Genomic DNA, 22,639 nt, shown 5'->3' with positions numbered 1-22,639 from the left:
CCTTCCAGGGAGAGGTAAAAGGCTGCAAAGATAGCAAAAGGAGTCCTGGGGGAAAGAGGAAATTCTCAAGTAGGCTAAGATCAATTGTTATCCTTGGAGGTGGTGCTTTTAGCTCCCACTGCTGCCTTTCTGGTCCTGGAGGGGCGGGGTGTGAGGGTTAAGAATAAACATTGAGTGCTGGAGAGATGGCTTAGCGGTTAAGGCCCTTGCCTGCAAAGCCAAAGGACCTAGGTTTGATTACCCAGGACCCACATAAGCCAGATGCATGAGGCAGTGCATGCATCAGGAGTCTGGAGTTCATTTGCAGGGGCTGAAGGCCCTGGTGCATCTGGCTAATGTGGGTCCTGGGGAATCAAACCGAGGTCCTTTGGCTTTGCAGGCAAGCACTTTAACCGCTAAGCCATCCCTCCAGCCCCAAATAAAAAAAAAATTTTTTTTAAGGTTTTTTTTTTTTTCCTCTAAAAAAGAATAAACATTGAAGTTTAGGAAAGGGTTCATCTGGATTTAGGGTTAAGGCATAGTTCAACCTCACCCTGGATGGAAGCAAATTGGAGTTAGATTTAGGAATATGGGTGAGATTAGCATCTCCCTGAACTGATGACTTATGTCAACAGAGGTGTCCTCATTTTGGTTCTTTGCAGGAATGGCTAACTTAATGATTTGGTTATGGACCATGCTTGAACTTCCTTTTGGTTATGTTACTTTAAGCCTCACCTGTGTTTGGGTTCTAAGCCTTCTGCTACTGTAATCTCTCCTACCACCATCATCTTTAAGCTTTTGGGTCCAGGTCACCTGTTACCTGGATTGTCCTCAGCCCAAGATTCCTTGTGTCGTGGAAGGGTACACCACCCAATGCCCAGTCCCCAGCAGAAGACAGGCTCCACTTCAGTGGCAATGGCACCCTTTCTGCTTGAGTTTTCTTCCTGCTTTTCAAAATATGGTCACAGGTCTCACTCACTATTTTCACAACTCTTCCAGGTAGGAAAAGCAGGCCCAGAGTCTCTGGTTAGCTCCATCATCCATCACGTGGATGTACTTATCCATACCACACAACCAGCTGCTACTTAGATACAAGAAACCTGCAGGATCCGTTGGCTTCTGACCAGGCTCTTCTCACTGGAGACCTGAATCCTCAGGGGCCTCATTAGGGTCATCCAAGGGTCAGAGCCTCAGGATTCTCTTTCAGGGTGGGGCAGTGGGGGGAGGAATAGCTCCCCCAATGATGTACCTACACTTGAGCAAACTTAAGAGAAGCAAGCACCCCAGAGGGGAAGGGGACACCATAAACCATGCTGAGATCTGGAATCAAGGAAAAATTACCAAGTCTTTGATAAAAATAGAAATTTTATTCTACAGAGGAAGACACTACATTGGTGGGGGTGAAGAGCCAGTAATAGCTACAGTGGAAGGAAATACTGATTCTAGTGGGCAATGGCAACTCTGAGACACCAAGGAGTGGGAGGCAGGAGGGCAAAAGGAGAGAAGAATGGAAGGGAATAGGTTGAGGTGAAGGTGGTCTCTGCAAACCAGGCTGGAACCCAGCACAATAAATAGTTTTATTTACAACAACCAAACTCGTGGCTTTGTTCCACGTTTCAGTGCAAATTATTTACACACTGATGAGGAGGCAGGACAGGAAGGGGTAGGAGGTGGCCAAGGGAGACATGGTTCACAGCTGTTCAATGGCTCCGTGACAGAGACTGGGACAATGGGAGTTTTTCTGCTGGGTTCCCCAACATCATTTTCCACATCACCACAGCTGCCCTTTCACCCTGGAACCTCCCGTTTCAGCTGCAGGTGGAAAGGGAAAGGCCCCGTTGTCCCGTTGTGTGTTCAGGGTCTGGAGAATGGGAATGGGCCTGTAAGGACACGGGAGAGAATGGGCGGCCAAAGGGGAGACAGGCAAAAAGGTTGCTGGCGCAGTGGAGCAGGGACTGCATCGCTGTCAGGAGCTGACCCTAACGGGGGAAGGGATTAATCCTTCTCGCACTTCCTGGCCGAGTAGGAGGCAGTGCAACAAGTGGTCATCTGCGGAGAGAGAGGGAGGTAGGATGGAGCAGGGCCCCCAGGGTGATGGCCAGAGGGTTCGTGCCCGCCCCAGGCAAGTGGTTTGAGGAGTCCCCAGGTAGGAGGAGGTGGGAGAACCGGGGACCCGAATGCACCGCAGGAATGTGGCCGAGATCCTAGAGTGCCAGCGAGTTTGTCTGGGGAGGGTGTTCCTGGGGCTGCAAGCCCCGCGCAGCCTTCAGAGACACTCGTGCAACACGCGCGTGTGCGTGCAGTTGCGGCAGCTGACGTGGCAGCACCAATGGAAGGTGCAGTTGCAGCGCTCGGTGACGCGCTGCGTGCGCGTGCGGTGGCCGCGGCCACAGCAGAGCAGCTCGCAGCCGTCCAGCGCGGGAGACGAGCTGTTGCAGGCGCGCCCTGCGGTGCCCGCCGTACCCAGGCGTCCGCTGTACGTGCAGAAGTTGGGCGATTTCTCGAAGTAGACCAGGTCGTGAGGGGAGGGCGGCTTGTGCGCCGGGTCCTCGGGCTCGAGGCGCAGCAGCTCGGCCCGGGAAGCGCGGTTGCTGCCTCGGTTGCCGTACAGAACCCGGGAGGCTCCATCGAAACGGTCGCGCAGCACGTCGCCCACGGCGCGTAGCGTGGGCAGCCGCATCCAGCACGTGCGCACCGTGCAGGAACCGGACATCCCGTGGCACTTGCACTCCTGGCGCATCTCAGAGAACACGATCTGGAGGAAGGAAGGAAGAAAAGGTGTCCCAAGGGCCTAAGCCTTCATCCCAGAGACCGCCCCCTCTCGGACACTAAAGGAACGTCTGCAAAGGCCCAGGCCTAACCCTAACTGAGTCCTAGGGAAAGGAGGTTTCAAAGGTCCCTGGGAGACGTGGACATGTGACGAAACTCTGCTTTACGCAGTCTCAGATCCTCAGCCTTATTTTTCAAACTTGTGAAATGGAGGGCCTTAGACACTACAATCCGTGTGTCGCATCGCCTGTTGACCTCCTCTGTTCTATTTGCCCTAGGCCTAGGCATTCCTTTGCCCTCCACCACCATCTCTTTCGTTCTCCCTTCAAGACTCCTTCAGGTCGCCCTCTCCTTGGGCCCCTGGAAGAATCGCTGACCGCTGCTCCCTGAGCCCCCGCCACTGCGCTTCTGGTGCGGGGCCTGTCCAGGAGACTACTCACGGTGCGGCCTGCCTCGTTATTGTGAAGGTTCATAAGGAAGCGAAGGTCCCGTCCCTTCTCCCCAGAGTCTACGAACTCCCGGCCAAAGAGGCGGCCGAAGTCGATGTTGTCGCTGCAGCCCCCCCAATGCCAATCAGGGCCCCCAGGGCCGCGCCGCCGGTAGTCGCACGTGCAAGACTCGATGGAACCCTCCGAGCAGGAGCGCGCCACCGAATGGGTGACTCCAGCGGAGGTGATGGCGAAGATAAACGCTGTTTCCCGACAGCCTGTGGGTGAAAGTACCACGAGGCAGTGAGACGACGTGCCCGGCCGGGTCAAGCCCTCTTTGGAGAACTTGGCACCCTGCAGTCTAACACTTGGACTCCCGTCCCTGGGGTCCTGAGAGCTGAACCCAAAGTAGTGCAGGAAATCTGGTCTCCAGATCTCATAGAGAAAACACATGCTTGGGCACGCATCCACGAGCATGCTCGTGATCACGCCTTACTGGAACTCTTCGGGGCACTCTTTGGCTCTACAGCGGTAGTGGGCAGCTCCACAGAGGAAAACCCAGAAAGGAGAGAAAGATCTGCATCGCCAAAACCCCTGGTAGCCCAAGCCTTCAGCCCATGTTGGCGGTGCAAGCTTTGCTGGTCACGAAGCACGACCCACCCGCAGCGAGCAGCTAGCTTCCCCAACACCTGTGAAGAAGGCTGAGGGAAGGTCAGGGTCGCCTAGTGCCTATGATCCGGAATTCCTTTTCTCTGGCACAGTGGCTCAGAAAAGTTAAGTTTTGTGCCCAAAGGTCACGGCTGGAAAGAGTCTTGTGTGAAATTTGGCCCGAACTACAGTGAGGCGTTCAGCAGGCAGGAGACCCTGTGGCTGGGGCATCTTCCATGCACTCGCCCGCCTATGCCCTGGAGGTGACCCTGTTTTCCCTTTAATCCCGGAAGCGTCACCTTCCTGGGCACCCACCTCGGTTGACGATCTTGCCGAAGAGGTGGGGCCCAGGAGCTGTCGGGCAGTTCCAGCGGCGGTTCCGGAACTGCCACTTGCATTCGCGCACCGCACTCTGCAGCCCACCGCTCACGCTGTGCAGGATCCCCGGGTTCTGGCGGATCAAACGCCGCTGCTTGCGGCTCAGCAGCTGCAGACTGGGCTCTAGCACCAGCTGCAGACTCTTGGAATCAGTCAGCAGGTTCGTGGAGGAGGCTACGTTCACGATGCCCCTGGTGGGACATATAATGAGAGCTCTGTCTGGGGAAGGGGACTGCGCATTAACCATAAAAGTCGTGCCCACCCTGACCTCTCTCTGGGGTTATGTGCCTGCAGAGAGATTCATAATAACGTGATGACTACGTGTTCTGTGGCTCAGAAGTTTGTTAGAACTGTGCACCAGAAGTCCGAGCTCGGTGACTGGAAAGAGGAGGTTTGGAGAAGTCTGGAACTACATCAGTGTAAACTCTCCCAGCTTCCTTCTGCCCCTGCGCGGAAATCCTGGCCTGCCTGCAGCCCTGGCCCACCTTGAAATGCTTAGGAGTCCCACCCTCTTCTCACCTCCTTCCTAAGATAACATCTGCTCCTTCACTTCAAGATCTGGGGAAACCTGTGGACACCCACCTTGGTGAGGCTAGAACTGGCACCTAAAGGGGAAATGCTATGCTAAATGGGAGTGGGCTTGGGGCCTGGAGTATCTGGGCAGATGATTTGCCCCGCTTGGGCAGAGCCAGAAGCCTCCGCGAGGCAGCTCCAGGCGAGAGCACCCTCGTTGTGGTGAAGTCAGAGGGCAGAAGAGTCTGTGGGCTGACGATCCTGCAGCGTGGGAGCTGGGTAGGGCTGGCTCCTGGCTCAGCGCCCCAGGACAAGTGGCGACCCCCGCACCAGCTCACTTACCACCATCGGCCACTGCTGTTGGCAGCCAGAGCTGCGGGCAGAGAGGTCAGTGCCAGTAGTAATGTAGCAGAAACCCAGCTGGGCAGCAGCGCCCAAGGTCCCATGGCCTCGCCTTGGCTGCTGCCCACGGGCGGCGGTGGGACCGGACGCGGCGGTGACGGTGCGAGAGTTCGCAGTCTGACTCTTTAACAACCCCGGAGGCGGGCGGCGGGCAGCATGGTTCGCTGTCCCTGCTGGTGGGCCGAGGCTGCCACTGAGGGTGACACCGCCTCTTATAGTTGCGGCGCTAGTTGCAATGACGAGAAGAGGCTGCCCCTCCGGGTGGAACTATGGCACCAGGGTGCATCGGTCAGGGCTGCAGACAATGAGCAGCGAGCGGGGCCGTGGCTCCCGCCCGTCTGAGCAAAGAGCTGACAGGCTGGCCGTCGGGGCTCGCCCCCCGCCCCCTGCCTGGTGGCCCCCGCCTCCAGGTCTGCACTGGCCGCCGACCCCTCCCCTTGGGACGCCCTCCCACGCGCGCCGCGCCGCTCTCGTCCGTCTTCGCGGCGGCGCCCGGAGCCGGGCCCGTCGGGGACCAGCCTCCGCCAGGGGGCGCGGGAACGACGTGCTGACCGAGAACCTCCCCCAGCCGCTCCGCCGCCTCGCCGCGCCTCGACAGGGCTATCCCCTCGACGACGTCACCTGGGGCCCCGCCGCCCGCGTCCCGGCTCTCACCCATTCTGAATGGCGGAAAGAAAGCTGTGGTTCTGGCCAGAGATTCCGCGGAGACGCTTTCCCCGCCCAGGAACCCCCGACGGCTGGGCCGAGAAGAGAAAAGGGGGATCCAGGGCATGGGTGGAGCTGTGGTCAGGGACTCCCGAGGGGTGGGGTGGAGGGGTGAGCTGACCAAGCCAAACTGGCAGCGGAGACAAACCTGTAGCAGCCCAGCGTTTGCACATGAACCCAGAAGGAGAGCACGGCTAGCAAGCGAGGGTAACTGCGGGTGCAGCGAGAACGCACAGGTGCTCTGAGGGCGCACTCTTCTGGGTACTGGTGTGTACAGAAGCGTCTAGTTCTGGAGACAGGGACGTTTGGAACCCTTTCTAAAGGATGTTGAGCCGGGCGTGGTGGCTCACGCCTTTAATCCCAGCACTCAGAAGGCAGAGGTAGGAGGATCGCGGTGAGTTCAAGGCCACCCTGAGACTACACAGAGAATTTCAGGTCGGCCTGGGTTAGAGCGAGACCCTACCTGGAAAAAATAAAAAACAAACAAAAAAAACCCACATTTTTTTGAAATTTAGCTCCGGACAGACAGATCATTAACTCATCTTGCCACAGTCACTGCCTCAGGCAGTGTGTCAGGAAGTGGTGACTATGACAGCAGAGACCCAGAAGCTTCACTGCGGGGTGAAATAGGTCTAGAATTGAGTTGGGAGGTGGGAGTGTGTGAGTATGTGAGTGCGGAGATTAAGTGTATGCCATTCTGTCGCCCTGGGTACCTTGTGTCATCCTGCGGCATGTGTCAACCTGTACATGTCATTGTGGTAGGGAGCTGAGTCTTCAATGAAGGGGTACGAAGATGAGACAGGCTGAGTGGCCGAGTCTCAGACAACTAGGCTCCAAAAAGATGGATCATAGTATAGGTGTTGGGTGGGAGCGGCATGGGTGGAGGGATCCTGGAGTAAAAGGGTAAAAGGGATGCTTGCTGAAAGGAACCTAGATTAGTGGACTTTTATTGTTTTGGGTTTTTTGTAGTTGTATTTTTATTTTTTTTATTTTTTAAATTTTTATTAACATTTTCCATGATTATAAAGTATATCCCATGGTAATTCCCTCCCGCTGTAGTTGTATTTTTAAACACACACACATATACATATATATATATTTGTTGTTGTTGTTGTTTGAGGTAGGGTCTCCCTTTAGCCCAGGATGACCTGGTATTCACTATGTAGTCTCAGGCTGGCTTTGAACTCAGGGCAATCCTCCTAGCTCTGACTCCTGAGTGCTGGAATTAAAGGCATGCGCCACCACACCTGGCAAAATACATTTTCATTTATTTGTAAGTAGAGAGAGATAGAGAGAAGAGAGACAGAATAGGCATGCCAGGGCCTCCAGCCACTTCAATGAACTTCAAACACATTCACCCCAATGTACATACAGCTTTACTTGGGTACTCAGGGATTGAACCTAGGTCTTTAGACTTTGCAGGCAAGCATCTTAACCACTGAGCCATCTCTCCAGCCCTGTTGCATTTCTGAAACAGATTCTAAGTATGCAACTCTGGCTGGCCTGGAACTAACTATGTAGAAGTGGAACTTTCTCCTGCCTCTGCCTCCCAAATGCTGGGATTACAGACCTCTGCACCCGTACCCAAGATTAGCAGATTGGTGTGTCCATGCATTTGCTTTTCTGCTTCATGGATTTTTCTGCCAAGTTTCTACCTTACCTCAAAACTCTGTTTTGTTCCCCACTCTTACTTGAGTGTCTTCAGTTATCTTTTTTTTTTTTTTTTTTTTTTTTTATTTTTCAAGGTAGGGTCTCATTCTAGCCCAGACTGACCTGGAATTCACTATGGAGTCTCAGGGTGTCCTAGAACTCACGGCAATCCTCCTACCTCTGCCTCCCGAGTGCTGGGATTAAAGGCGTGCGCCACCACGCCCGGCTTGAGTGTCTGCAGTTGTTTCATCCACTGTGCACTTATCTTCTGGGGCTCCAATTCAGCTTCAAGGCCATAGTGGCCTTCTTCTGAAGGACTGTATTCTCTATGTGGAGCATGGAGGGTACTGCCAGTCTGGTTATCATGCCCCATAATCATGCAGAGAAGGCTCTTGGAAGAAGGATATTCTACTTTACTTCTCCCTTCCCTGCTATTTTACAGAGGAAACAGTAGATGAGGCAATGGCCCAAGGTCACAGTTAATAAATGAATTTATGGTCATGCCAGATTAAAACCCAGGCAAACCAGGCATGGTAGCACATGCCTTTAATCTCAGCATCCAGGAGGCAAAGGTAGGAGGATCACCATGAGTTTGAGGCCACCCTGAGACTACATAGTGAATTCGAGGTGCTCAAGGTCACACAGGCACACAAGATGGCACACCTGTCTGGAGTTTGACTGCAATGGCTGGAGGCCTTGGTGCTTCAATTCTTTCTCTCTCATTAAAAAAAAAAAAAGAAGATGGGCGTGGTGGCGCATGCCTTTAATCCCAGCACTTGGGAGGCAGAGGTAGGAGGAGCACTGTGAGTATGAGGCCACCCTGAGACTTTGTAGTGAATTCCAGGTCAGCCTGGGCTAGAACGAGACCCTACCTTGGGGGGTTGAGGGGGGGAGAAGGCCAGTCAGTTGATATTGCTGTGAAACCCTACCTCAAGAAACAAAAAAGCAAAACAAACTAAAGGAAAAATCCAGACCAGAGCTACTTGTGGTGTCTCATGCCTGCAATCCCAGCACTCGGGGGTGGGGTGGGGGGGGCTGAGTCAAGAGAACCAGGAGTTTGAAGGCAGCCTAAGCTATGTAACAAGTTCAAGGCCAGCCTAAACTACATGAGACTCTGCCTCAAAGATAAAGATAAAGATAAAGAGCCAGGCGTGGTAGTATATGCGCCCACCTTTGATTCCAGCACTCAGCAGAGGTAAATGGGTTGCTGTGAATTCAAGGCCACCCTGAGACTACAGAGTGGATTCCAGGCCAGCCTGGGCTAGAATGAGACCCTACTTCAAAAAACCAATCAAACCAAAAAAAAAAAAAAAAAATGAGATAGATGACAGATAGATAGATGACTCATACCAGGAGCTGGGGATGGAGCTCAGTTGATAAAATGTTTGCCTAGTGGACTGGAGGGATGGATTAGTGATTAAGACACTTGCCTGCAAAGCCAAAGGACCCAGGTTCAATTCCCCAGGACCTACATAAACCAGATGCATAAGGTGGTGGCACATATGTCTGGAGTCCATTTGCAATGGCTGGAGGCACTGGTGTGCTTATGCTCTCTCTCTCTGTGTGTCTCAAATAAACAAATAAATAATATATATTTTTTAAAAGTACCAGGTGTGGTGGTGTACACCATTTATTTATTTATTTATTTATTTATTTATTTATTTATTTATTTATTTATTTGAGAGCAACAGACACAGAGAGAAAGACAGATAGAGGGAGGGAGAGAGAATGGGAGCACCAGGGCTTCCAGCCTCTGCAAACGAACTACAGACGCATGCGCCCCCTTGTGTTTCTGGCTGATGTGGGACCTGGGGAACCGAGCCTCGAACCGGGGTCCTTAGGCTTCACAGGCAAGCGCTTAACTGCTAAGCCATCTCTCCAGCCCCAAATAAATAATATTTTTTAAAATGTTTGCCTAGCTGGGCGTGGTGGCGCATGCCTTTAATCCCAGCACTCGGGGAGGCAGAAGTAGGAGGATCGCTGTGAGTTCGAGGCCAACCTGAGACTCCATAGTGAATTCCAGGTCAGCCTGGGCTAGAGTGAGATCCTACCTCGAAAAATAAAAACAAAAACAAAAACAAAATTTGCCTAGTATGTATGAAGCCCTGGGTTCAAACCCTAGCATGACATACATAAACTGGGCATGGTGGCTGATGCCTGTAATTGTAGGACTTGGGAGGTGGAGGCAGAAGGATGACAAATCCAAGGCCATCCTTGATTATATAATAAGTTTGAGGCCAGCCTGGGCTACATGAGACCCTGTTTCTAAAACAAAAACCTTGGGCTAGAGAGATTACTCAGTGGTTAAGGAGCTTGCCTGTGAAGCCCAAAGATTTAGGTTCTATTCCCCAGGATCCATGAAAGCCAGATGCACAAAATAGAACTTGTGTCTGGAGTTTGCTTACAGTGGCTAGAGGCCGTGGCGCTCCCATCTTCTTTCTCTCTATCTGCCTCTTTCTCTTTCTCTCATGTGTATGTATGTATGTATGTATGTGTGTGTGTGTATATGTGTGTGTGTGTGTGTGTGTGCGCATATATATATATATATATATATATATATATATATATATATATGTGTGTGTGTGTGTGTGCCAAAAATAAAAAATAAAAAAATGATTCTCTTGTGGGCATGTGAGTTTTTTTTTTCCAAGGTAGGGTGTCACTCTAGCTCAGGCTGACCTGCAATTCACTATGTAGTTTCAGGGTGGCCTCGAACTCACGGTGATCCTCCTACCTCTGCCTCCAAAGTGCTGGGCTTAAAAGTGTGTGCCACTATGCCTGTCTCTGCACATGTGAATTTTGAGCTGGTTACTTAAGTGTTAGGTGTGTATCCAGAATTCATGGTTAGATATATAACTTAGGGTTCATGAAGCCGGGTAGCTCACCAGATGATTTGAATAGACTTAAAGAAAGAGGTCAGGGGCTGGAGGGATGGCTTAATGGTTAAGGCATTTGCCTGGAAAGCCAAAGGCCCAGATTCAATTCCCCAGGACCCATGGTGTGCATGCATCTGGAGTTTGTTTGCAGTGGCTGGAGACCCTGGTGCGCCCATTCTGTCTCTCCATCTTTGTCTGTCAAATAAATAAATAATAATAAAATAAGATAAAAAGAAAGAGATCAAGCTGGGCGTGGTGGTGCACGACTTTAATCCCAGCACTTGGGAGGCAGAGGTAGGAGGATCACCATGAGTTTGAGGCCACCCTGGGAGTACTAAGCAGATTCCAGGTCAGCCTGAGCTAGAGTGAGACCCTACCTCGAAAAAACCAAAAAAAAAAAAAAAAAAAAAAAAAAAAAGTCAGCTTAAATCTGATTGTATTTTACCTCTTATTTCGTTTTATCTTTTTTTTTTTTTTCATTTTATCTTTTTAAGGCAATCCCAACTGACTGGCCTTTTTTTTCTTCCCTGAGATAGGGTCTCGTTCTAGCCCAGGCTGACCTGGAATTCACTATGAAGTCTCAGGGTGGCCTCACACTCACAGCGCTCCTCCTACCTCTGCCTCCCCTGTGCTGGGTTAAAGGCGTGTGCCACCATGCCCTTCTTTTTTTTTTTTTTTTAATGAGAGAGAGAGAATTGAAGCACCAGGGCCTCCAGCCACTGCAGTCAAACTCCAGACTGGTGTGCCATCTTGTGTGCCTCTGTGACCTTGAGCACTTCCATCACTTGGGAGACTGAAGTAGAAGGATCGCTGAGTTCAAGGCCACCTGAGACTACATATTAAATTCCAGGTCGGCCTGGGCCAGAGCGAGACCTTACCTTGGGGGAAAAAAAACGAATGGAATCCAGTCTTACCCCTCTTCTGCTGGCACTGGTGGGAGCCATCCTTACCTCTTGCAGTCCCCCTCCTGCAATGGCCTGACAGCCCTTGCTTTGCCCTTTCTCCCCAGTCTGCTCTCTAACAGCAGCCAAAGTCATCCCTTGGAAGGCAGATCATTTCGTTGCCCTGATGAAATTTTTCCAGTATTCCTCATCTCACCAAAAGCCCCAATCTTGACCAGGCCCCATAGGCTCTGACCCCGTTTGCTCCTAGCTCTTCAGCTTCATCACCTGCCAATCTTCCCCTTGTGAATTGCTCACCTGTAGCCAAACTGGCTTCCTTCCTAATCCCTTGAACATATCAGCCACGGTCCTTTCTCAAGGACTGCGTGTCCATTTTTCTGTCTTCTGGAATGTTCTTCCTCAGATATCTTCATGTCTTTATTTCTTCACTTTTCCTTCCCTCGCCCTCCACACCTTATAAAATTGAATCTCACTACCAATCTCCTGTGTTGCTTTTTTCTTTTGCTTTAAGGCAGATCTTGCTGGGTAGTCTACCCCAGCCATGATTCTTGGTCCTCTTGTCTCAGTTTCTCCCATGATAGGGTACAACCGGCTCTCTGTATCACTGTTTCTTAAATTTATTTATTTTCATATGCACGCGTGTGATTCGTGTGTATGCATGTGGAGGCTAGAGGTGGATGCTGGGCCATGCCTGACCTTTTCATGGGTGCTGGGGATCCAACCTCCTGTTCTCGCGCTTGCCATAGTGACTTAGCCTCTCCCCAGCCCCTCTGTATCACTTTTGACTACAGATAGCTTTAAAGGCTTGAAATAGAAACAGTAACAACCTCCCCGCAACAGGGAGAAGGTGAAGATGTTGGAAGGGAAATGAGCTTTGTTTTGACCTTGGGATCTGGAAAAGGAGCAGAGGGCCAGGGCTGTGAGTTCATGGGCAGAGAAGCCTCCAGCTTCTGAAGCGCCAGCAGGCAGCAGCTCTGCCCTTGGGCTGGGAAGGTGCAGCCTATCCATCTGCCTCAACTAGACCAGGGGGGAAATTTTGTCTAGGGCAATCTAGAAGGCTTGTTGGGCCCAACTGCTGAAGGTTGGGGGGGGGGGTCCTCCCTGAGTCTAGCGCTATAGGGCTGCAGCTACTCTGGTGCCTCCAAGCGGTGGCCTTCGGTGCTACAACAGAAAGCCTGTGAGGCGGAGGGCAGGCAGCACCGCTGAGCTCACCACCACCGGCGCATCCATCCCTCCCGGGCCTATAATTTGGGTTCCCCGGGCTGGCCGCCCCTATCAGCGGCTTAGCAACAGATGAGTCACCCGAGACCCCGGGCCAACGCAAACACGGGGGGGGGGAGGAGGTTCCTGAAGCTGGCTTGGTTTTAGCCACCGCCTCAGTTGCTTGATCCCCCCAATCTCTAGGGGCCCCCATTCTTTTATTTGACCCCTACTCTGAAATGCTCAAGGGTGCGCCCCACAGCGCTTTGGCGATACCCTGCATCTCCAGGACGGGGAGCAGTCCTTTCCTCTTCTCATCAAGAGGAGAGGGACCCAAGTACTCCGGCTCCCTCCCTGCAGCGATCGGTGGCAGCCCTCTTCTTTCCCCTCCCGTCATGGTCCCAACCCTTGTCAAGGTCTCTCCGGTTCCCGCCCCTCCCCTTTCCTGGAGCTGGCCGCGTGCTTTGGGTATTAGGCAATGGGTGTGCACCCGAAGCCCTCTCCCGCCCCGCCTGTCCCGCCGCCCTCTCGCTGCCTGCGGGTCAGTGCTCAGGCCAGCCGGTCGGCTGGAGGGCACTGTGGGCCAGCTCAGGCCACCCAGTAGGCCTGCCTGTGGCCTTCTATCCCAGAGCTAAGCTTCAGCGAGGACAGGAAGCAGGAGTATGCATGCTTGGTTTGGAACAGTTTGGAGAGACCCCAAGTCACTGGGAACCTATGGTCATAGTTCTGACCTCAGTCCCTGACTGTACGCTCGAAAATCAGAGGTAGGGAAGAGAAACAAGGCAAAATCCAAAACGTGGGAGGCAGACGTAGGAGAATCAACATGAGTTCGATGCCACCCTGAGACTACATAGTGAATTCCATGTCAGCCTGGGCTAGAGTGACACCCTACCTCGAAAAAACAAACAAACAAACAAACAAATCCAAAAAGTGAGGAGACCACAGTCACGTGGAAAAAAAACCCACGAAAATTCTTGAGATGGGGATGGAGGATGGGGGAATGGGAAACATCATTCCCTTCATCCAGGGACCTGGGTGGAGTCCCTGGCTGACAGGCAGGAGAAAGAATGGGGACACTGTGGGAATCGCTTAATCCAGGTGTAAAGAAGGCAGCTACTGAGATGGGGTTTGTAGATTCTCTCAGGACCACAAGTCGCTCATGACATGTTCCTTGTCTTGAACTAGAAAGGAGGCTGAGGAACTCATAAGCTGCCTTTCCCCATCCCAGGGGTGGGGAATCAGAAAAGTACCTCCCAGTGTTCACTCCATACTGTCCAGTGTCAGGGACCAATGGCACACTCACCTCCCCAGCTTGTTCAGGGTCTGGCATAAAGACAGTTTATGACTATGCCCACAGAAGGAAATCCTAACCTGCTTTGCCCCCCCAACCCTGCCCCAGTCAGTGGTGCCCCCTTCAGCACAAGGCAGGACTTGCAACGACACAGGCCTGGGACTGGCTGCCAGCAGATCTGTCCACCACACCAAGGAAGAGGTGATTGTGGCTGTGGCCATCGGCCTTGAGCTACTGCTTCCTGGGGGGTGGTCTCTGAGTCAAAGTGTCTTGGGTGCTTGGGGCCAGCCGTGCTTTGGGCTGCGGTCTGGCAGGGGCTGGGGGCGGTTGGGAAGCCTGGGGCCCTTCTCTGGCAAAAATAGTCCGCAGTGGTTAGAGCTACCAGCGTGAGTCAGGCCGGAGTATGGTGGCGCCTAACCCCTTCGCTGCCGCTCAGACTCTCTAAGGCGAGCTGCCTCCCCGTGGACACCCCAAGACCAGGTTCTTTCCCGGCTGTCCTGGGGTTCCAACTCAACTTGGGGTTCCGAGGCCCTCCTCAGCCCATGGGAAGCAAACCTGAGACTGGAGCAGGAATCTGGGCCATCTCAAGTGCAAACGTTGGAATTCCGGGGAACGTTCAGAGGATGCCTTAAGGGAAGGGAGGGCAGGCAGGATGGAGATATTTGGGGCTACCTGAGCCTTTTGGCTGGGACCAAATTCAGAGGCCAAATCTGAGCCCTCCCAAGGGGCAGGCGTCGGGCTGGGTGTGGGCGGGAGCCAAGCCTCGCAGTGAGCTGTCTCTGGCCGACTGAGCGCCCTCCGGCGCGCTCTCGCTGGGGGCTCCCGGAGCGACAGTGTAACGTGTGAAACCGGAAGACGGACAGTCCAGCTCGGTCCTCGTCTGGGTAGAGGAGCTCTCCAAACACTTGGCTCTCGGAGGAGCAACTGAGGCAAAGAGAAATGGTGACAGATAGTGTCGTTTGGGCCGGGTCCTGGCTCCTTAGTGTGGATCACCGCACCTACACTACAGCCTTGGCAACCCCCAAACCAGCAGGTGAGAGTTCTTGGCCACTGGGTACCTCCCTCTTGAATGGGGTCAGGTTCGAACTCGGGCTTCGGGAGAGGGGTGTGTGTGTGTGTGCGCGCGCGCTAAGAGGGGAGCGGCTGCGTTCCCCTGGTCAAGGAGGGGGGGTGAGGGGGGTGAGGGAGGGTGGGGTGGGGATGCCCCAGGCTCTGGGAGGGGCCCAGCAGCTCTGTCAGCCCCAGCAGAGCGGTGGGTGAGCTAGGCGCACGCAGAGCCAGAGCCTCCGCGGCGTGGCTTGCTTCTCATCCACTAGCTCCCTCGCTCACTCCCTCCTTCCTTCCTTCCCTCCCTTCCTCCCGGCGGCGGCGGCGGCGCTGGAGAAGCGGCGGAGAGGAGTGGCCCGGCGCTGGAAGAATGCAGCTCTGCCGAGGGGCCAGAACCCGACACAGTCTCCCCACGATTTAAACCTCCCGAGCGGAGCCTGGGCGACCCAACGGTGCGGGTCGCGGACCCTGCACCCGAACCGCTGGAGGTAATGAGACCTGGGAAGAACCGGGAGGGCAGAGAGGCGCGCGCACCGCGGGACCCGGGACGGCGCGGCGGTCGGAGAGACACGCATCCACCCACCAGCGTACAGACGCGCCGAGAGATCCAGAGATACTGCTAGACCTGAAGACAGAGAATGAAGGGGTTCTTCCGGATTTAGAGGGCAGTGGATGCCCGAGCAAAGGGGTGGGGACCCAAGCTGGGACCTGTGGGGACCGGACTGGGTGGTGGCCAGAGAGGGGAGCATGTAGCTAGGAAAGGAGAGGGGCAGGAGGGAAGAGGATTCAGTTTGAGACACCAGCCCTGGCAAAAAGGCACCAGCTCCCTCTCCCCCTCCCAACACGCCCTAGTGGCACCTGGAGGCTCTCCCTTTCCCCTGCGGGCAGGAAGGGAGTAGAATGGGCCAGAGAGTCTGGCTGGTGTTGGACCTTTCTAACTTAGCTTGCCTGCTATTGCCAGCACTAGAAGGCAACACCCCCCCAGGTGGTGGGGAACCCCCTTCTGATCCCTCCCTCTAACCCAATGAGGGCGGGGAAGTCAGTCGTGGGGCCCTCGAAGAGGGAGCAATGGGTGAGGTCCTGGAGCGAGGGTTTGAGAGTGACTGAATTTGCACACAAGCGTGTGTCCCAGTGCTGGTCATTGTGTCTGACTGGGCGGACTTGAGAGGTGCTCCCCTGAGCCCTGCGCTCGGAGGTTGGGACCCTGCCTGCTTTAGAGCTCCAGGGCTCTAGGGATCAAGAGGTGACTTCTTGTGTTTGAGGAGGCAGGAGAAAGGTCAGTGGGGCCGCACCAGTTGGCTAAGGAGACTGAAAGCAGGGCATCCTTCGGTTCCAGGGAGCTGGTCTGCATCGAATCTTTCTGTTCTTCAGGCACTGATCCATCTGCCAACCGGAGCCTCCGGGCTTCGGCTTCGACATGCTGGAGGAGCCCCGGCCTCGGCCTCCGCCCTTGGGCCTCGCGGGTCTCCTGTTCTTGGCCTTGTGCACTGGGTGAGCAATCTCCACCTGCCCCGCCTCTGTCTTCCAGCCCAAGAGGAGAGCACCGACCTGAGAGAGGGTGAGTGTGGAGGGAGTGTGACTGGCCCCCACGACTCCTTGTCCGTTCCCAGGGCTCTGAGCAATGAGATTCTGGGCCTGAAGCTGCCGGGCGAGCCGCCCCTGACTGCCAACACCGTGTGCTTGACGCTGTCCGGCCTGAGTAAGCGGCAGCTGGGCCTGTGCCTGCGCAGCCCCGACGTGACGGCGTCGGCGCTCCAGGGTCTGCACATCGCGGTGCACGAGTGTCAGCACCAGCTGCGGGACCAGCGCTGGAACTGCTCGGCGCTCGAGGGTGGCGGCCGCCTGCCGCACCACAGCGCCATCCTCAAGCGGGGTGAGCCTGGCAGAGGCGGGTGTGTGCTGCAGGCTGGGGGGGGGGGGGGTGGTGGAAGGCCGAGGCGCGCAGCTGCGGGTGGAGGGGGTTCTCGGGGAATTTCCCCCCAGGAGCCGCACTCAGCTAGGTCTGGCCACCCGTCTGGGCCTCAGTCCGCCTCACTTACACCTGCGTGCTGCTGGCAAGGCAGCTGGGGTTTCTGCTCCCCTACCCTAGGGCCCCTCTTTCCTGCCCCCTTCCCCCCTACCCCTCCCAGCTCTATCTGGGTTGCACCTGTGAACAAGGGATGCCCCCAGCCCTAGAAGCTTCAAACATCCACCCCCTTTCTCTCCCCTACTTTTCTCTCCCCTCCCTCCCAATTGGGACAAGCCCAGGCTGGTGTCCCCAGAGTCTCAGCGGGGGTGGGGTGACGCCCCCAACCGTTTAAGGGTTAAACCTGCTCCCCTAATTGCTGGGGTTCCCAGGAGCCAAAGCTGGGAACAAAGACCCTGATAGCTTTGAAGCCGCATAGCAGCCCCCTCCTCTGTGTTGTGGGGGCCCCAGGTGTCCCTCACCTGAACAGGTGAGGAATGGCTGGAGGGACAGAGAACAGGTCACTGCTGGCCTGGTCTGAAAGGGTCTGGGGGGACTTCACTGCCTCTTTCCATGCCCAGCTGGAGTTTATTACCCAAGGAGTAAAGATCCACCAGGATTCAGGGATTGGGGTAGCGCTTTGGGGACTATGGGGTTAATAGGCAGCTGCCATCTGCAGGGGAATTCCCAAGACGTGTGCTAACAGCTTCACCCTTGGAGGGTTGGGGGATCTTGAGACTGGCCCAGGAGCCCTGGATTCCGGGGTAAGAGAGACTTGGCCGCCAAGGAGGTACTGTCTTTTCATCTTTGGGCCACAGAGAGCCTCTGCTTGAAGCAAGGGACCCTTCTTCTGCAGGGTCTGGTGTAGGGAAAGGCTTTGACATCCAAACGGTGAGCATTTCTATCTAAGTCTGGGTAAGATTTGTCATCCTGAGCCTTGGTGACCCTCAAAACATAACAAAGAGGCCAACCTTTTCAAAGGGCCTTAGGGAAAAAAATCACCCCCCTTCCCAGTGTTTTATAGGGTAATAGCAGGTTAGAATAAATATAAAGGGCAGTCTTGAAGGGCAAATATAAAACTATAACCTAGGAAGGGGAAGGGCAGGCAGCTCCAGTGTGTTGGGGTTGTTAACATGGTGGTACAAGATAGTTTGGTCAAAAGGTTGGTTTAAATAGCCCTGAAAGATGCCAGGCATGGTGGCACATGCCTTTAATCCCAGCACTCAGGAGGTAGAAGTAGAAAGATCACAGTGAGTTCGAGGTCACCCTGAGACTACATGGTGAATTCCAGGTTAGCCTGGGTGCTAGAGTGAGACCCTACCTTGAAAAAACAGAAAAAGCCCTGGAGGAAAGAGAAGCACACACACACCTCCAAAGACTACTGCTCCCATCTACCCACCCAAGTTCCCTGCAGGCCTAGGGAATTTCTAAGGCTTTCTGATGTAGAGCTCCTTGAACACACCTTCAAAGTCTCCAGGGACTCCCTCTTAGTCATCTCTCAACCACAAGGGTCTTTCCCTCTGAACTAGCTCTTTCATCCATACCTGAAAATGATGTATTTCCAGAGTGAGATCTGGCCTCAGAGATCATCTTGACTGGTAGGTCTCCCTTTATGGGTGAGGAGACTGAGATCCAATACTATTTCCTTTCAAGTTCTAGGACTTTCTTCAAAACTCATTCAGCTGCTAAATACCAGGGCTGAGATTCCGTTAGAAATTTCTGAATTGGCCAGGCATGTTTGCTGTGGCCTGTAATCCCAACATTCAGGAGGCTAAGGCAGGAGAATTGCATTGAGTTTAAGGCTAGTGTGGCTCATAGTGAATACCAGTCAGCCTGGGCTACATAAGAACCTGTCTCAAAAACAAAACAAAAATTAAAAGAAAGAAAGAAATTTCTGACATTATTTCCTCCTGCCTTCCATCCTCAGCTGCCTGTTAATCTTACCTCCACCATCACACTTTTACTCTCCAGGTTTCCGAGAGAGTGCCTTCTCCTTTTCTATGCTGGCTGCTGGGGTCATGCACGCAGTTGCCACAGCTTGCAGCCTGGGTAAACTGGTGAGCTGTGGCTGCGGCTGGAAGGGCAGTGGTGAGCAGGACAGGCTACGGACCAAACTACTACAGCTGCAGGCACTGTCCCGGGGCAAGAGTTTTCCCCACTCGATGCCCAGCCCTGTCCCTGGCTCTGGCCCCAGCCCTGGCCCCCAGGACACATGGGAATGGGGTGGCTGTAATCATGACATGGACTTTGGAGAGAAGTTCTCTCGAGATTTCTTGGATTCCAGGGAAGCTCCCAGGGACATCCAGGCTCGAATGCGAATCCACAACAACAGGGTGGGGCGCCAGGTAGGTGTGAGCATCTCCTCCTTGTCTCCCTTTCTTTCTTTCTTTTTTTTTTTTTTTTTTGAGTCAAAGTCTTACTATGTAGTCTAGACTAGCCTCAAATTTGGAATCCTACTGCATTAGTCTGAGTGCTGGGATTACAGGTGCATAGTACCGTGCCCAGCTTTCTTACCCCCGCACATGTATGACACCTGTGTGGTGTATGTACATGTTTATGTGCAGATGTGTACCCCTGTGCACACACATGCTTGCAGAGGCCAGAACATCCTCTATCACTCATCTCCTTGAAAGGAGTCTCTCATTAAACCCGCAGCTACCGGTTTGTAGATTCACAAGCCCCAAAGATCTTTCTGTCTCTGCTCTTCACAGAGCTGGGTTAGAGGCATGCGTGGCCATGCCTAGCTGTCTATGTCTATGCTAGGGATCAAACTCAGGTAGTCTCAGGCCTTTCTAGTGCTCTAACCTGCTGAGCCATTTCCCCAGCCTCAGCTTCTCCTTTTTTTTTTTTTTTTAAAAAAAAAGGAAAGAAGCCCTGTAATAGGATGAGGTGTGGTGGGTGATTGCCACTTGCCAGTCATCTAGCCCGGGTTTTGCATCTGTAAAGAGCCTGATGGACCTACCTCAGAATGTTAAGGCTGAGCTAGCAAATGATGTGCTCAATCCATAGAGTGCCTAGTCCTTAGTTCATTGTACACTAGCTGTTATTGCAGCTGGCATCCCTACAAATGTGAGGAGCACCCTGGGCCACACCCTCCATTTTATTAGTGCTTACTCTGAAAGAGCACTGGTCTGAGAGTCAGGTCAACAGAAACTGAGTCCTGAATATTACCAAGTAGTGATCAGAGATGGGTGAATCACCCCCCACCAAAAAAAAAAAGTAAAAAAAGCTGGGTGTGGTGGCACCTTTAATTCCAGTACTTGGGAGGAGAGGTAAGGATGATCGCCATGAGTTTGAGGCCAGCCTGAGACTACATAGTGAATTCCAGGTCAGCTTGGACTAAAGGGAGGTCCTACCTTGAAAAAGAAAGAAGGAAAGAAAGAAAAGAAAGAAAGAAGGAAAGAAAGATGGTGAATCACACTGTTCTGGCATTTTAACATGAAGGAGTTGGGCTAGTAGCTAATTTTTCCAATATTCCATTTGTCCCTCCCTGTATTTTTTTTTTTTTTTTTTTTGAGGTAGAGTCTCACTAGCTGGCCTAGGCTGACCGAGTATTCACTGTGTATTCTCAGGGTGGACTCAAACTCACGGTGATACTACCTCAGTCTCCCAAGTGCTGGGATTAAAGATGTGTGCCACTATGCCTGATCGCTTCTTTTAAATATTTTTAAAGTATTTTAAAAAATATTTTTATTTATTTATTTGAGAGTGACAGAGAGAAAGAGGCAGATAGAGAGAGAGAGAGAAAATGGGCATGCCAGGGCCTCCAGTCACTGCAAACAAACTCCAGATACATGCTCTACCTTATGCACATGGCTAATGTGGGTCCTGGGGAATTGAACCTGGGTCCTTTGGTTATGCAGGCAAGTGCCTTACCGCTAAGCCATCTCTCCAGCCCTATTTTTTTTTTTTTTTTTTTTAGGTGAGGTCTCCCTCTAGTCCAGGGTGACCTGGAATCCACTCTGTAGTCTCAGGGTGGCCTTGAACTCACAGCAATCCTCCTACCTCTGCCTCCTGAATGCTGGGATTAAAGATGTGCACCACCAAATCCAGCCCTTTTTGTTTTTTATTTTATTATTTTGGGGGGGGGGGCGAGTTGCGTGCTAGCCCGGTTGCAGGGGAGACGTGACCCCTTGCCTGAAGCCTGTAAAACTCGAATGACTCTTAGACTTTTAGCAGTTGGTTACTCAGCTCGTGCATTGATGAAGAACACAGCTAACTGTGAGAACTAATGTGAACCCAGCTTTTTGTTAATATTTGTATTTATTTGTTGGAGAAAGAGAAAGAGGCAGATGGAGGGAATAGGCATGCCAGAGCCTCTAGCCACTGCACATGAACACCAGACACGTGTGCCACCTTGTGCATCTGGCTTAAGTGGGTACTGGGGGTTTGGGCTTTGCAGGCAAGCACGTTAATAGATGAGCCATTCTCTCCAGCCCCTGTGTCTTACTCCCACTCCCCCCCCTCCCCCGGCGAGGTGGGGTCTCCCTCTAGTTCAGGCTGGCCTGGAATTCACTATGTAGTCTCAGGCTGGCCTTGAACTGTCACAGCTATCCTCCTACCTGTGCCTCCCAAGTGCTGGGATTAATGGTGTGTGCCACCATGTCCAGCTTCTCCTTATGTTCTTTGTTCCCTTCCCTCTTCCTTGTCTCTGAATTCTATTCATTTGTTGCTCACCCCTGACCTCTTGCCCCACTGATCCTCTAGGTGGTAACCGAAAACCTGAAGCGGAAGTGCAAGTGCCATGGCACATCCGGTAGCTGCCAGTTCAAGACCTGCTGGAGGGCGGCTCCGGAGTTCCGGGCTGTGGGAGCAGCCCTGAAGGAGCGACTGGGTAGAGCCATCTTCATCGATACCCACAACCGCAATTCTGGAGCCTTCCAGCCCCGGCTGCGTCCACGTCGCCTCTCAGGAGAGCTGGTCTACTTTGAAAAGTCTCCAGACTTCTGCGAGCGAGACCCCACTGTGGGCTCCCCAGGCACCAAGGGCCGGGCTTGCAACAAGACCAGTCGCCTGTTGGATGGCTGTGGCAGCCTGTGCTGTGGCCGTGGGCACAATGTGCTGCGGCAGACGCGAGTTGAACGCTGTCATTGCCGCTTCCACTGGTGCTGCTATGTGTTGTGTGACGAGTGCAAGGTCACCGAATGGGTCAACGTGTGCAAGTGAGGGTCAGCCTTACCTTGTGCTGGGGAAGAAGACTGTGTGAGAGGCGCTCTTCCTCTGCCTTTTGCTCTGATTTCTGTAAAAGGTCAATCTTGGCTCCTGGAAGCTACAAGTGACTACCTGGAAATAGTTTTGGGGGTAACCGGGATTAGATGGAGGTCGTGATGTGCAGCCTTCTCCCCATAATTGAAGAGCCTTTGAGGGAAGCAGTCACTGGCTTTTGCTCCTTAAACATCCAAGTGAACTTAAGATGAAATGCACTGTATTGCTCCCCCTTTCAACCCCTAGGCTTCCTTTAACCCTGCTCCATACTCCTTTGGCTGGAGAGTCCTGATAATTTAGCCACTCCTCTTCCTTGAAGGATAACACCAGACATTGCATGGAGCCATTAAGACCTGAATCTAGAAAGACCACCTCCTATTTGCAGTTCTCAAACTCCCCCATGCAACCCAGGCCCCCTCTTTTGGGGTCATGGGTGACAGTAGTGGTAAAGAGGTTGATCATGGTGAAAAGACAGAGTTGGGGTGTGCTCCCCTGAATCCTCAAAGAGCTGTCTATCCAGGCCCTTATGAAAATTGTCTCCTTCCATTCAGATGTTCAAGTTGCCCTACAAAGAAGGGTTTTAGCTAAAACTCCTGGAGTACTTTTTCCTTCTTCAGCAGGAAGGATGAGAATGGATAATTTATTGTTCTGAGACTTGTTCTTGGTTCCTGTTTGAAACTAAAATAAATTAAGTTACTGGA

At 53.1% G+C, this 22,639-nt stretch overlaps 2 protein-coding genes across 3 annotated transcripts; one reads left to right on the top strand and one right to left on the bottom strand.

Annotated features, from left to right (window-relative positions):
* Positions 1–2,245: 2,245 nt before the first annotated feature.
* Positions 2,246–5,161, bottom strand: Wnt1 (Wnt family member 1). Its single transcript, XM_012951192.1, has 4 exons — positions 5,058–5,161; positions 4,140–4,393; positions 3,189–3,454; positions 2,246–2,734 (listed from the first exon to the last, which is right to left on the bottom strand). Exons 1-4 carry the CDS (start codon positions 5,159–5,161, stop codon positions 2,246–2,248), a joined length of 1,113 nt encoding a protein of 370 aa, XP_012806646.1.
* A 9,529-nt stretch (positions 5,162–14,690) lies between these two features.
* Positions 14,691–22,639, top strand: Wnt10b (Wnt family member 10B). 2 transcript variants are annotated; one of them, XM_045152714.1, is made up of 6 exons: positions 14,691–14,774; positions 15,128–15,276; positions 16,160–16,279; positions 16,399–16,661; positions 18,705–19,078; positions 21,441–22,639. In XM_045152714.1, the coding sequence occupies exons 3-6, from the start codon at positions 16,206–16,208 to the stop codon at positions 21,897–21,899; spliced, it is 1,170 nt and encodes a 389-aa protein (XP_045008649.1). In that variant the 5' UTR covers positions 14,691–14,774; positions 15,128–15,276; positions 16,160–16,205; the 3' UTR covers positions 21,900–22,639. The 2 variants fall into 2 exon arrangements, with proteins under 2 accessions (XP_045008649.1, XP_004668628.1); XM_004668571.2 differs by lacking the exon at positions 14,691–14,774 and having other exon boundaries at positions 15,083–15,276.

Source organism: Jaculus jaculus, chromosome 6 (assembly GCF_020740685.1).
Source record: "Jaculus jaculus isolate mJacJac1 chromosome 6, mJacJac1.mat.Y.cur, whole genome shotgun sequence".
NCBI lineage: Eukaryota > Metazoa > Chordata > Mammalia > Rodentia > Dipodidae > Jaculus > Jaculus jaculus.
The sequence above is the reverse complement of the archived record's forward strand: the minus strand, read 5'-3'. Positions and strand labels throughout refer to the sequence as shown.